Source organism: Canis lupus, chromosome 29 (genome assembly GCF_003254725.2).
Source record: "Canis lupus dingo isolate Sandy chromosome 29, ASM325472v2, whole genome shotgun sequence".
Lineage (NCBI taxonomy): Eukaryota > Metazoa > Chordata > Mammalia > Carnivora > Canidae > Canis > Canis lupus.
In genome coordinates, this window is record NC_064271.1 from 36,864,429 (window position 1) to 36,880,047 (window position 15,619).

General features: G+C 41.0%; 1 protein-coding gene across 1 annotated transcript in view; it reads left to right on the top strand.

The window, feature by feature from the left end:
- SLC26A7 (solute carrier family 26 member 7) overlaps nucleotides 1-15,619 on the top strand; it is a 112,877-nt gene that overhangs the window by 15,875 nt on the left and 81,383 nt on the right. Inside the window, exons 3-4 of the mRNA XM_025433614.3 lie at nucleotides 10,363-10,473; nucleotides 12,418-12,590. Coding sequence (XP_025289399.1) covers nucleotides 10,363-10,473; nucleotides 12,418-12,590 — 284 coding nt within the window. The remainder of the gene's footprint in view (nucleotides 1-10,362; nucleotides 10,474-12,417; nucleotides 12,591-15,619) is intronic.

Consider the following 15,619-nt stretch of genomic DNA (forward strand, 5'->3'; position numbering starts at 1 on the left):
TGCATGAACGTGCACACATTCCGTCTCTTTCCCACTTCTCTTTCCTTCCTTGCCCACCCAGCTAAAAAAAAAACAAAAAACAAAAAACAAACAAAAATGGAAACAAATCCAAAAGGGAATGGGAAGAGATGCCAAATAGCCAAATTAGCATTTTAGGCTCCCCGCATTATTCTGTGTGGGTCTCAGTGTCCAGGAGCCAGCGCTGACGTCCACGACCGGGTGAAGGACCATATTAATGACTCTCTGTATCCCGTGGGTTCGTGATCATTCTCATTTAGCTCGTTGCGTGTAAACGTGGGGGTATTGCTGGAGGATGGCGCTGTGCAGACAGGAGGATCATTATCGCTTTGATCCGGTTTGTGTGGCCAAGCTGCCTCGGCCTCTGAGGCTGCCTTAGGGAGAAGGGAAAACCAGGCTGGACGTGGCTGCATGCGCTGGTCTGCGTAGACGAGGGCTCCCCAGTTTGGTTGGGAGTCGGAGATTAGCTACGTGTGCCTTCCCTCTGCACCCACAGTTGCTCATTTTCATGTGGGCCTCACTGTTTGCTCTTAACACACTTAGCCACTTGAAACTGGTGAGCTCACGAATCCTTTCTGGAAGTAGCTGGATTATCTTTAAGTACTGAATTAACCCTTTCAGAGCATGGTGCCGGCGCATAATCCAGTTTTGAAGTGATTTAAACCACCACAGCCTGAAGAGTGATATAATCTCACATGCCAGGGTCTGACGTTTATTTATGTGATTATGTCGCCAAAGCTAAGGGATTACTTCTTTTCCCCCCACCCCTTGAAAATTACAGTTTTGAATATAGTAAGGTCAACAGCTCTAGTATTAAGAATATTAGAGGATGGAAGTGACCCGGAGAAAGTCTTTCAAACGGACCTACTTCAAGCCCAGGAACCCAGGGGCCACTGTTGCAGTCTCTTTCTCTTCCTAATTAGTGGGTCTCGGAGTCCGAAGGCAGTACCATAAGAAGAAACAAAGAAATGGCATGTGTGGCGTGTACTTGGGTTGACACTTGGACCCTTGCCTCTGGCTCCTGTGGTCCTTGATCACGACAGGAAATCAGACTCTTTCTTGGTCATTCCTCCTTCCCCTTTTCTTCCTCCGATACACAGTGTGTGGCATCCTCCCTGGCTTGTGCTTCCAGGGATAGCTCATGGCCAGCCTTTACCAGTGCACCCTTAGGAACCCCTCTTCCTTAGAGAATAAAAATCCACTCTCCCAAACGTCACAAGATATCCCCTCAACCTGTTTGTCTTTCTTAAAAGCTCTCGCTCTCACTCAAGGGCATCATCCCCCAGAACACTTCTCTCAAGTGGGGGCTGACTAATCGTCCTCCATGGCCCTTGGTAATTCACATACAGACCACATTATGGGGATCCCTGGGTGGCTCAGAGGTTGAGCGCCTGCCTTGGGCCCAGGAGGTGATCCTGGAGTCCCGGGATCGAGTCCCACGTCGGGCTCCCTGCATGGAGCCTGCTTCTCCTTCTGCCTGTGTCTCTGCCCCTCTCTCTCTGTGTCTCTCATGAATAAATAAAATCTTAAAAAAAAAAAAAAAAGAACACATCATGCTTGTATTTCCGTGCTTCCTATCCATCCTGTTCAATGCTGCATCTCTATTTGCTTGTGCCCCTTCCAAGGTCAGTTGTCTTCACACGGTCATATATTTTTGTAAAATCCTCAAAGTGAGATATTTTAACAGAAGCTGATTAACTGCCTCTTCCCAACTCAGCTTCCTTTGGCTGGCGCCTCTTATGTCCAGTGGCCCTGGAATGGCTGCAGATGCTTGGGGGGAATCTGGCTAAAAGGAAGTTGCCGCCAATGGCTGACACTGACAGAGATCAAATAAAAGCAATTGGACAGTGGTGTAACAAGGGCATTGTTAAGAAACTAGTTAATAAGCGTCGGCAGTTCTCAAATCATATTTAAGTTTGTGCACAAGAAAACTGAAAATGCCCTGAAATCTTAGAGCTATCAAGAATCTCAAAAGAGCCTTTCTCAACTTGACAGTTTGAGTTATACATGATATTAGTAATTAGTTACACAGCTAAAATAAAAATTTCTAATCTATCAGTGATAAAAAACCAAAAATACACGATGGTTACTTTAGTCTGATTCCCCCAAAATTGGAGCCCGAGTCAGAGAGATTCTGTGCAACTTTGTGATTAGGGAATGCAAGGGCAGAGGGCAGGAGGGGGGCATTGTGAGGGAGAGAGCCAGAGGATCCCCCAAATGGGGCTGCCTACCTCCAAGGGTGTCCCATGGCTCTGCCACGGGGGCTGTGCCCCCAGCAAGGTCTCAGCTGCACCTCCAGACGATCTTTCAGTTGGGAGAAATGAGGAAACGTGTGTCCACTAGTTTACTCTGTCATCGGCCAAAGGCTCACCCCTTGGGTGCTCCTCTGAGCTGACATGCGGGCGTCTGGGCAGTAACAGAATCGCTGAGCAGGTGTCAACAGAGAAGCACCAGGCTGAGAAAAAGAGAAGCTGTCAAATGGCACTGCGTGAAGTCAGACAGCCCCTGCAGAGCTACGAGAGACCGGCGAGGCCGAGAACGCCTGAAATGATGTGTTAGAAATGTCTGATGTGCAAGAAGAAAGCCAAATTTATCTTTCCATTCTCTCTATACGAAAAATTACAAAAATCATTGTCAGATGAAGAAGTGTTCAGACAATAGCCAGCCTAAAATTATAAGGGGAAAAAGGAGTATAGAGCTGTAATCAGGCAGTTTGTGATAAAAAAATAATATATTATTTTTTATGGATATTCGATCATGGAGTTTGTCAGCTTTTTAGAATTTATAATTTAGTGTGATTTCTCAGTGTAAATAAATATTCACCTTTGTAGCTAATTTTACGCTGTAACTTTATCTTTTTTACTGGCCCCCAGGAGTGCTTTTGTTCTTTTTGTCATGTATGCTGTTTCTATGGAATTGCCACAGATGTTGGCCTTGGCTGCTCAACGCTCTTTTCTCCTAATTCTCTTCTTATGCATCTGACAGTTCCTTTACTCCCTCAGTTTGGGTGTTGGCTGCTTCAGCTTTCTTAGGCTAACCTGCCCAGCTCTTCGGGCCTAGCCCAGGATGTTCGCATTCTTATATGGACTTCCTGTCACGTCCCCTCACATCCAGTCACCTTTGGCCCTGTGACATGTTCTGGCAAGAAAGTGCGCTGTGATAAGGCCATGGGCCCAGGAACTGATTTTTGTTTTTTTTTTGGACTGTGTGTAATGCCTCCTTAGATGGAACTGTACTTCCTTTCTCTACTCCTCTACCTGGATATTGGCGGTAGCCCCCTACCTCTTCCTCTTTCCACCCATTGTATGTGTCTTCCACGTAACTGCCAGAGTGATCACTTAAAAATCACCACCTTGAAAAAAAAAAATCACCACCTTGCTTCCATTAAGAAAAAACAAAACAAAACTGATGACTTCTCCAACATTCAGGATAATGTTAAGGTTGCTTTCCAAAGTCTCTATCAAAAATGTGTAAGTTGTATAGGTTTATAAACTTAATGTACAAGGGAAAAAAGTTTCAAGGGTGTGGAAAAAGATGTATAACCTCTTCCTCGGATTTTTACACAACATACTACATAGAAAATACATGCCTACAACTTGTTTGTCATGTCTAACGATATATAATGGACATGTCTCCAGATGAATGGATATGGGTCTAACTCATTCTTTTTAATAGCTGGATAATATTCCATCGTTCTGTTATACCAAAATTCATCTAATGGTCTCCATATTGACGACAACTCAGGTCATTTCCATATTTAATTACTACACAAGGTATTTTAATACACAGTGTCAGCTATACATTCTTAAGTAATTATTATTCATTTAATAATGAATTCCAATAAAGATGTAATGGAATTTCACAAAACATACATACATCCCATGTCCTTCTCTAAACCAGATGCTTTGGTGAAGGGGATGCAAATCCCCGATTGGCCAGGCTGAGCCATGAGCTTGGGGCAGAGGTCAACTGCCCTTTCTCAGCCCTTGCTCTTTGGGTGGGAGGAGGAACTTCCTGAAGGAAATTGGTGTCCTGCTACCAAAAGAAGGGAGACTGGAGATGGGTGGCTAAAAACTGCAAATGTTTTATCACAGAAACTAATGACCTGTTCAGCCAGAGGGCAGGTGGTGACATTTTTCCCATGTTGCAGACAGGGATTCCATCCTGCAGGAGTAGAGGAGGGACAGAGATACTGAGGCTTTGGGGGGGCTCCATACGTACCTCCTTGGCAGTGAAATCTGTCTCAGGAAGAATTCATTTCAAACTGTGGTGGTGGCTTTGGTCAGCGTGGGGTAGCTGTCCATGTAGTTTGCCCTACAAACGAAGGTTCTATCTAAAATTGAGAAGTCAATATTCTCAGCAGTACGTCGGTGTCGGTGGTAACTAGTCAACTTAGATTTGTAAGGACCCAGAGGTTTTCCCTTTTAGAATCCATGGATGGAGCGAAGGCACGTCTAGGCTTTGCTTCTCTTGAGGACCTAAATGTTGGTCGTCTGTGTGACGTGCAAATTCTCTCTGTTCGGCCCAGAAACATCCCACACTGCGTGTGAGTCCTGATTTGGTGTGTGTGTGTGTGTGTGTGTGTGTGTGGCCACATACTTTAAGTTACTTTTCATTATTCGATTTATAAATGTACCAATTTTGCTTCTACCCCTGGGACAAATGACTTCATTTTGAAGAGGAGCTAAAATGTGTAGCTGATAGGCCATTTGTAGGGATTCAATATTCTTATCTTCCCAGTGTCCCAATGTCTTGATTCCGGATGTTTCTACCACCTTCTCTGAATCAGAAAATACGAGATTACCTTAAAAATAGAGAAAGAGAGGGGTGCCTGGGTGGCTCGGTCGGTTAAGTGTCTGCCTTCCTCTCAGGTAATGATCTCGGGGTCCTGGGATCGAGGCCCACGTTGAGCCTGTGTGGGCTCCCTGCTCGGTGGGGAGTCTGCTTCTCCCTCTTCCTCCACCCCTCCCCTGGGCTCGTGCTCTCCCTGTCGTTCTCTCAAATAAATAAGATCTTTAAGTAAATACAATCTCTAAAAAAATAGAGAAGGAGGAAAGGAGAGGTGGGGAGGAGAGAGATGGGGGTTAGGAGAGACAGTGAGGGAGGGAAGGGAGGAGAACAGAACCGCATGACACCTCATTTCATTAGGTAGCAATTTCTCCTTTTTAGCTGTTAACCTGGACAAGTACCTCAGGATCACCTTGGGCTCCATTTCCTTTGTCCGTACAAGCTGTCCTTGCATTTTCATTAAAAAGGCTAATCATAAGAACCTCAAATCGGTGATTAAGGAATGCAGCAGAGGATTGGAGCTTTTCGCTTCTTTTCTTTGAGTCTTGTCCTTAGTGCTTTCTCTAAATTCTGAACACTTTCTCTTATACTCATGGGATTACTGGTGCTTAGTCCTTACTCTTTGGAATGAGAACATTTAAGAGCTTCTATCTTTAGCGATTCTGGGCTCCGAGTAAGTTCTGAAATGCACACAAAAATATTTCTAATGCTCAGTATTCATGACATCACTCTTCTACCTCCTATCCCAACCCCCCCCAGACGTTCATAAGAAATAATTAAGCTTTTGTTATTAGCTTTTACTCCTAGGAACTATCCTTACTGGGGGAGGGTGGTGCCATTTGGATAATGCTATAATTTATTAAGTGGTATGACTTATTAGGATAAGGATCTCGGCTTTGGTTTTAAAATAAATATCTCAGACCCTAGAGTTCCTCTTCTATCATCTCCGGATTCAGCAAGTCATCTCTGGGCCTGACATTTAGAATTGGAAAGTAATGTTTGCTTTCTGCTTGGCAACTTAAAACAAATTGAATACGGTGCTTTAGCAGGATTCTAAGAGGGACTAAACTAAAAGCTTCCCCCCCACCCTTTTTTTTTCTTTGCAGAAGACTAGCTAAAGGTATCCATGCTTTTCTGAGGGACAGGACAGTTCCTCAGTCACAGGTCACAAATAAGGTGGGGTTTAGGGCAGCCCGGGTGGCTCAGCGGTTTAGCGCCGCCTTCCGCCTGGGGCCTGATCCTAGAGACCTGAGATAGTCCCATGTCAGGCTCCCTGCATGGATTCTGCTTCTCCCTCTGCCTGTGTCTCTGCCTCTCTCTCTCTCCCTGTGTCTTTTATGAATGAATAAATAAATAAAAATCTTAAAAAAAAAATAAGGTGAGGTTGATCACCCAGCAGGGAGCACCTTTCTCTAATTTGCACAAAGTGCTGAGTGGAAAAGGCACCAGCTTCAGTTAGATCCAGGCTGGGTGCAGGGACCAGGAGCTGCTACGGTCTCTGCATTAGCCCGTCAGCCTAGGTTCAGCCTCCTTGATACTTGTGCAAATATTTTCTTTCCTGTGTACTAGAAGTTGGAGAGATTAATGAGACAATTCAGTGGTATTACTTCTCATAGAAACTCGATTCACAGAGTTTTAAAAGATGTTGACCACAGTTCTAAGGGGAGTAAAACCTGTGCTGCTGAGTCCTAGCTGCCTGACCTCAGAATGAACAGGTGAGGTCACTAAGCCAACCACACATAGAGTCTCCAACAGAGTGTCTCCCCGTGTGTAACCCCTGCACCCACCCCCAGCTTCCAACACAGTTCTTAATTTCTAGACATGATCTTTTTGCAGTTCCAGGTTTCTCTGATTTTTCTGAATAATCGCTGTCTTGTATTATCCAGATAACACGGCTGACATGGAAACAGAAACCTGTCTCTTAAAGTATTAAGCATCATCTTCTCTGTGCTACACAGTTCTCTTCCTCCCCAGGTGCTGTGTGGCTTTCTAGCCATTTCAGCCAAGAGCTTACGGGAGGAGCAGAGGCAGAGACCTACCTGCTTTCGTGCTCCTCGCTCAGGGGTCAGGCCCGGTGTTCAGGGAAGCCTTGGGCACTGCAGCCTGCCTGGGTGGGAGGGCCAAGGTGAATGGTGGGAAATGTTGGGCTTCGTGCTCAGGGCCCCTCGAATGTTTGGTAGTGTTCACAAGCCCCGAAACTACCGGTGAAGTTGATGTGGCAAGAAGGCATCGGTTCTGTTTCTGTGCCCTAATAACCATCACTATACCTACAGAACAAGTTTTCTTAAAAACTGCATCCTTCAGAGCCTTCAGAAAGTGGCCATTCTTCTGTGTTTATATCAGACTTGCATTACTGATATATGATTTTTGATCTTTAAAAATGATCAGCTCTCTAAGGACCTCGAGGTTTGGGCTCCCTCCTCCAATCTAATCTCTCTCTCTCTGCCCCCCCTCCCCTTTTGCTCTCTGTTTCCGCCCTACCCCCTTTTGGCACCCTTTGGCCTGATACTTATTGTGTTTTTATTTCTTGATGCTTTTTTTTGTTGTCTTGCTTCTCCTCTAACTTAAGTTAGATTAGGTAATACAAGTATCTGTTAGCATTTGCAGTATTTCCTCCCCAAAATAGAGTTAGAGGGTTGTGATCTTGCTCTTAATGTATCGAAAGGGGAGAAGAAGGATCCCTGGGTGGCTTAGCAGTTGAGCATCTGCCTTTGGCCCAGGGCGTGATCCTGGAGTCCCAGGATCGAGTCCCACATCGGGCTTCCTGCATGGAGCCCGCTTCTCCCTCTATGTCTCTGCCTCTCTCTGTGTCTCTCATGAATAAATAAATAAAATCTTAAAAAAAAAAAGGTGGGGGGGGAAGAAGAGTGTAGATAATGCTGGTAATTTTTAAGTGACTGAAACTAGTTAGTATTTTCACCATTTTTGGTGAAAATTATTTCACCGTATTTTTAATATGGTGCTTTACCATATAAAATAAATGAAATATTTACCATATTTTAGCTGTGTGAGTGTGCATGGATGAAAATATGTCTGTGGCTTATTTTATGACCCAGAATAATAAATGAATCAGAATATGAACACTTTATCCAGCCCTCTGTGCTTTTTGGAGATGTATGGGGAGGGATGGCTTGGGTTTTCTGGTTCTTATTTGGGGAAGGAGTATTTGACATCTTAAAGCACCATTTATCTGCATTCATCCATTCCTCTTTTATTTTGGCCATTGTTCATGGCCGTTTTCGCAGAGAAACAGATTCTGGCTGGGGGTGAAACACTGCTGCTCGAAGGGAAAGCTCAGCATCAGTGTGGGATGAGATGAAGGAAGTGTCTACAGGATTTCTGGTTTTTAAGGTTGTTTTTGCAGAGGAATCTACTGAAGTAATATTTTACATTTTTGGTTTAGAGATCTCTTAAAGACTTGGGTTCAACATGCTTTACACGATGTGAATACATTTTAATTTGATAAGAGTATAAAATCTGAAGAAACTCTGTTTTTGAACTGATTTTACTATACATAGATTTGCGGGGGATTAAAGAGTCAGAGAGAGAGGGAGAGGGAAACAGAGGGGGAGAGAGAGAGAGAGAGAAAGGACTTTTATAATAAAGGAAACAGAAAAAGAGGTAGCTATTCACAAGGCAAGAGGTGAGGATCCCACTGCTTCTGGCTCTGTCTATACATTTTCTATTGCAGATAAAATAAAAATGTATCCAAATGGGGCAGCTCCTGTCCTGTTGATATCTCTCACATTTATCAAAACTTAGCGTGCATGTGATTTATCGAAGATGCTTTTGTTAAAGAGGCTGCATACAATTTCCCTTTGCCCCCATCATTGATTTGGTAGATTTGGGTGGTCTTCTGAAATGGGGGCCACATTTTCTTTCTTACTTGGGAACACTCAGCGTTCAATCTCTCGTCAGGTAATTTTTTTCAGGTAACTCATTCTGAAAATGAAAGAGAAAAGTTATTTTCTAGCTTTCTGTGTGGCTGATGTACACTTTTTACAAGGTTGCATAAGCTATAAATGCCAGAAGGGGCTTGCTGGTGGGGCAGGGAAGTGCTCAACATTGTCCTTCCCAACAACCAGAATGCTGCCTCTCATCCTGCGTGTATGGAATTCTAGAACAGTCTCTGCCACTGACTCTTCTATAACCACATTTTATTTATTTTCACCAAACATTTAGGAATACACCGTAGGTAAGTATCAATCCAGACGGGTTTTTGAAAATAAAAAGGGACAGTCACGGGGAGACCTTTTATGGTTTTTAATTAAAGCTAAAATGCCTGGTCGTGTTTAAAAAAATATTTGATGTATAGCTACAGTTTACTTATTTAAAAAGAAATTACACTTAAAACAGTGAATGTTAAACAGTAAAAAAAAAATATATATATATTGATCTAGGAACCGTATTGTCAGGCTCCACAGTGTGAATAATGAATTAACCTCATATTGAGATAATCTAGATTCTGATGCCACCTCCTTCCTCAGATCTCTTTGTACCTTGTAAAGTGCATTATGTTCAATCACATGTCTCTCAATATGTTGTGTGGACTTGAATGGATGTATCAGAACCTAGCTTAACTAGTTGTTTAATGCCAAGGACCGGCCACAAGCAAGATCACTGTAATGAACTCATGCGCACATGTATTGTGGTCACATTTAAACCTCTAGTTAGTGGTTGTTTGGACATGTCTAAGAAAATTTTATTTTTTAAAAAAAATTTTTAAGAAGATTTTCTATGTGTATATAACATACAAATGATGTAGGCAGTAGTGTGTACGAGGAATAAAAATGAACATCGATGGGTTATTCCTTACTTACTCTTTGACTAAACAAAGTTAATTTTTTTCACTCTAAGAAACTATATCTGAAATAGGTTGGGTCCAGTATGGGAAGTGCATAGGTTCACACGTAGCCCGGCCATCGTGTACAGTCTAAGGCCAGCCAGCCAGTGGCCAACAAGGCAGCCTTGAGTGTGTGTCCTTCTTGCCCAGCCTTCCTGAACTTTTCATCTTTTTTTCAACATCAGCAGTAATGCTGGTAATCCTACCTCTCCCACAGATGCTGTGGGATTATTTATTATTTATTACTGTGCCAGTAAAATGATACAAAAAATGTAGAAATGCTTCTCGAAGTGTGTGTGGAGATATTTTGCTTCTGATGTTATCACTGTTACCAGAAAGACTCTCTGAACCAATGTTTTCTTGCAGACATCTCTGTGACCAAGGGGAACGGTAGTGGTCCAAAAATAATGGTTTTTAGAATTGAAATTTAAATATGAACTAAATGAGAGACTTTCCTGTTATTTAGGATAGTAATGCTAGAATTTCATTGAGCAAGTAGAATAATTAGGTCATAGTTTCTTTTGTAATTAAAAAAAAAAACCAATATCCATTCTACTTTGTAGTAGACTAAATTTTGGAGTTGTTGGGATGAGCACTGGGTGTTATATGTTGGCAAATTGAATTTTAAATAAAAATAAATAAATAAATAAATAAATAAACAAATAAACTTTGGAATTGTAAGATGGTCCTAATTACCTGGGTCTGCTTGACAGGGTTGGCCTTTGCGATTCTCTCATCTGTGCACCCAGTGTTCGGTTTATATGGGTCTCTATTTCCTGCCATCATTTATGCCATATTTGGAATGGGACGTCATGTTGCCACAGGTAATAATTTCTGTCTATATTTATGCTTCTCATGTTACTAATGAAAGGGACTTAGAAGTGCTCAGTAGAGGGCTGCCTGGGTGGTATAGTTGGTTAAGCTTCTGACTCTTGGTTTCAGCTCAGGTTGTGATTTCAAGGTCATAAGATCAAGCCCCACACTGGGCTCCACGCTGAGCAAGGAGACTGCTTAAGACACTTTCTCCCTCTGCCCCTCCCCTCCACGTTCATGTGTGCGTGCATGCACACTATCTCTCTTCCTAAAATAAATAATTCATTTTTTAAAAAATAACTGCTCATTAGTTGCTGATTACATTTCCAAAGCAATTCTAACTTTACTTCTGAAAACCACAGCAAATATTAGGGCAAGACATTTAACTTTCCGTTTCCAATATATACTGTGACTTATTGCTGAATTATTATGTAATCAAGGTTATTTTAAAGATTCTTTGCACTTTTAAGTTGTTAAAAGGTCATAAGAGAGGGACATATATTCTGAATTTACAATGAAGTGAGGGAAAGTGAGCTCTTTGAGGGAAAGAAAAGGCTATCTAGAATTTAGTTACTCAAATATTGAAAACCATTTTTTATGTGATTGATACTTGGAGTAAATGATCTTTTAGGTTTCTTCCAAGCTAGATTCCATAATGCCCTACATCTGCATTACTAAATAGAATGTGAAGTATCACCGTGATAATAGAGCAAACTGGTTAAAAACCCGGGTTTTAGATGGTTCTAGGTGTATGTCTCCTTTGTTGTTTGCTATTTGCACATCCTTGGACAACATTTTGAAAGCCTATTTACTGCTTTCTGGATAGTGAAATAAAAAAATTCATATGATTGTAGTGATAATTAGATGAGACGGTTGATGTACTGTGTCTCATTTAGTACTTGTTACATAAGATATAATAAGTAGGTTACTATTATTACAAAAATGATACCTTAATCTTAGTTATTTTTTTCTTAATCTTAGTTATTAAGGTTATAATGATAAAAATACTTTTAACTAGAAATATCTGTAGAGGCATTTCTATTTATTTTGTGTACTTAAGGTCTCAGCCTCTAAGTATGTGTCTATTTCTTCAGTGGTCAGTTTGTGTTATTGAATACTCTTGTTTCCTGTTTCTAATGTAACAAGTTGCCAGGAGCTTAGTGGCTTGAAACAAGATAAATTTATTATCCTACAGGGGCACCTGGGTGGCTCAGTCGGTTAAGTATCTGCCTTCATTCAAGATCCCGGGGTCCTGGGATCCAGCCCCACGTCAGGCTCCCTGCTAGCAGAGAGTCTGCTTCTCCCTCTTCTTCTGGCCCTCCCTCCGCTCATGTGTTTCTCTCTCTCTCTCTCTCAAATAAATGAATAAAATCTTTTAAAAATATTATTATCCTATAGTTTTAAAAGTCAGAAGTCTGAAATGAGTTGTGTAGGTCTAAAAGTGAAGTGGAAGAGCTAACAGCTAAACACTGAGCCTAACTGAGGTTTTCACATTTATCATCTCATTTATATTTCCCCAACCCCTTAAAAGTAGGTATCATTACCCCTGGTTTATAGATGAGATAATGCATATTCAGAGTAATGTGCTTTAAGTCACATTATTGATAAATAGAGGACTTGCCTACAAGTCTAAGCAGTGATCTTAATTCCTGCCCTGAGGACATTCTCTATGCAAGTCTGTAGAGAGGTGGGAAAGTGTATGGCCTGGGAAGAGCAAGTAGATGAGTGTGGCTGTGTGTTGAAGGAATATGCATTTTGCAGGAAAGTTTCTACTTCTCCCATGGAATAGAGTGAAGGGTGGATGAGTTGGGGGTTCTGAGAAGAGTGGTTCCTATAGATCTATTTGGTTTTACACCATGGATTCAGTTTTAATGGTGGAACCCAACCATTACTATTAAATCAGTTACTAATAGAAGATCTCCCTCCCTCCCCATCCCTCTACCATCCGTTTTTAGGCACCTTCGCCTTGACATCCTTAATATCAGCCAATGCAGTGGAACGGCTTGTCCCACTGAGCAGTGGGAACCTCACCACACGGAGTAACACAAGCACTCTGGGTTTGTCAGACTTCGAGCTGCAAAGGATTGGTGTTGCTGCAGCCGTTTCCTTCTTGGGAGGTGTGATTCAGGTAAGTGGTCCTGAGACTTGGGAATGAAGAAAGGGAGAGTGTGGAAGGAAAGGCAGTTGGTGCTTTGCTTTTATTCATGATCATGTTTTTGTCTCTCTAGACGGCTGAAGGGCAGATGTGTTTTATCTTTATGGAAATACTGTCTACTACATAGAGTAGCTACTCTGTAAGTGCTCACTGAACAAATGAATCAAAATCAAGAAATCAAAGTTACCAGGAAGCAGTTTTTGACGTAAGAACAAGCTTTCTAAAAAAAATGCTCTACAAAATGGAATGGGCTTCTTTATAAGACAATGAGACAAGCTCTTGTGTTCATACAGTGACTGGCTCATCACTGTAGGATGAGGTAGGAGAAGTTCCTACAATGAGAAATGAGAAGAGATGTGACCAGGTTTCCAGGGTCCTTCCCAATTTTCAGAGTTTATGATAATAACTGCCGATAGCAGTAACAAGTGGCATTTCGTTTGTGCTAGACCAGCCTGGTGTGAGGTCTTTGGACTCACAGACTTTGCCTCTTTCAATATCAGGCAGCTTTTTTTGAGCTTTTTTTTTTTGAGTCTGCTCTAGTCTTTCTATCTCTTCAAAATATCAGACTATGTAATAATTAGCTGTTTCTAATAGTTATCAAAATTAGATAATTCAGAAGTGAATATAAAATAAATGTAGGAAAGTACTGACTATTAGACGTGGAATTTGTCTGCTAGCCATTTTGACTTCTTCTGTTTGATGCCGAGCTGTAGGTACATAAACTTCCTGGATGGCTGTTTTCTGGGTTGAGAGAGGCTCTGTTTTACAGTGTAACCTCATTTACAAGGTCGAAGATGGTGTAGAGATCAAGAGGGGAGGAGAATAGTTGATGATTGCCTGGAATTGGAAATTTGGAAGAAAAGATGTGATCTAGCGAGAAGCAAACAGAAATTTTTAGAATTATATTGTGTTCTAGCAATGTAAAAAGTGCAGGAGAATTTAGGATGTAAGACCAGTACTAACCCAGTTCTTTAAAAAATAGACCATCTGAGTGGAGCTTTGCTTCGGAGCCACCAGACCAGAAGGCCGATAGGTATTTTGTGCAGCACTGGCTCCGCTTTCATGATTACAGCAAATTGGTTGCCTTAGTACCCTGTAACCTTCGTTTTATTTTTTTAAACATGGATGATGTCCATGTATTTTGAGACTTGCACAGGCAAGCTTAGTGGCTTCTTCTTCCTCGATTGGCCACTGTGAGACCTGTCATCTGTGCTCACCTCGGAACCCCTCAGCCGTGTGAATTGGTGATTCAAAAATGGGTATGTTGCCGTAGATTTGGTATAGATTTTCCTTAATTTCTGCTCATTTAAAATAAAATAAAAATCTCTCTATTCACATAGCAAAGATAATATCATTACTCCTTCTGGTCCCACTTTTTTCCATTCATATCTCTCTTTGAATTTATTATTTTTACTAGGTTTGAACTTTTATTCTATTAAGCATGAAACAAGTAGTTTAAGGTGCATATGAGTATTTTTAAAAATCCAGGAAAGTAAAAAAATAAAAAATAAAAATAAGAATAAAAATAAAAATCCAGGAAAGTGTAACTAACAATAAGACCCAGCAAACTTTGCTTAGTCTTACCTTAACTACTTTCCATAGTTTATTTTTTTTCTCCATTGTCCATAGTTTAAAACAATCATCAGGTATTTTGTTATTGTCTAGCATATTTGTAGTAAGAATTTAAATGATAATAAAATATAAAAGTAAAAGCCATGATTCTAACAACATAAAAAATACACGTCTCCTTTCTCGGACGGAAACTCCCTAGAATCATGAGAGTAAAACAGGATATTATTAAAGATAATAAAAATAATTTGGTTTTCATAGACTTTTATTACACGTAAAATCTGATCCAGAGAGTCGCATATTTTGTCTTATAACTTCACAAACATCTGCTTTCCTTTGTCTTTAGCTCTGATCCTGGATCTGTGACCCACGTTTTAGCCAATTTTTGAACAGATGGCTGGACTTTATTTGACCTCCAAACTCATCTGTCCATTGTCAACCAGAACCCTAGGGTCTGTTGGATCTGTTAGAGTCAGCTTTTCGGTCATTTTTCCTTTCCTCCTTCAGATTTGAAATCTACTGAATATGAGGGCAGTCCCAAGAGGTCTGGCTTCTACAAATGCAGACTGTGTTTGTTTGTTTACCTTGTTTTATTTATTTTAAATTCCAACTGATGGAAATACTTAGGTTAATAAAATTATATTGTTAAGGCATTTGAAACAGTCACATCTAATCTGGTTCACAGACTGTGTATTAGTTGGAAACGCTGTCAGCTGTAAGTAACTGAGAACCCTACTACCAGAGGCTTACCTATACAGACATTTCTTGTATTTTGTGTCACACGAGGTCATGGAAACAGGTTCTTCAATGTCTGCCAACACATTCGATTGATGAACTGATCTGCCTTTTTTTTTTTTTTAATTACATAATAAGGTCTCTGTGAATTAGTGCTTTTCCTTTTTTGCCTTCTCTTCTGGTAGTTCATCAATAACTTTTTTCCCTAAATTGTTGCTTTTATTTATCTAACTTCCTTTCCCATGCAACTGTTTCTCTGCTTCTTTACTTGACTTACATTCCTTAACATTGTTTTAATGATTCTAGTATGCTCTTCTCTTTAATTTTAACGTTTCTATGTTATTTTTAAATTTATTTTTTATTTTTTAAAAGATTTTATTTATTTATTTGAGAGAGAGAGAGAGAGTGTACTCATGCAAGCATGAACAGTGGGAGGGGTAGAAGGAGAAGCAGGCTTCCTGGTGAGCAGGGAGCCTGATGTGGGGCTTGATCCCAGGACCTGGGGATCACGACCAAAGCGAAAGGCAGACATTTAACCGACTGAGCCACCGAGGTGCCCCTGTCTGATACTATTTTTAGGAGAAACTATGGCATAAACAATGAATTAGAATTAAGATGTATACTTAACAGCAAACTGTTTTCATAACTTAAAATTCTGGTTTTCTTTTGAGAATTGCTTCCTTTTTGCTTTTCTTCCA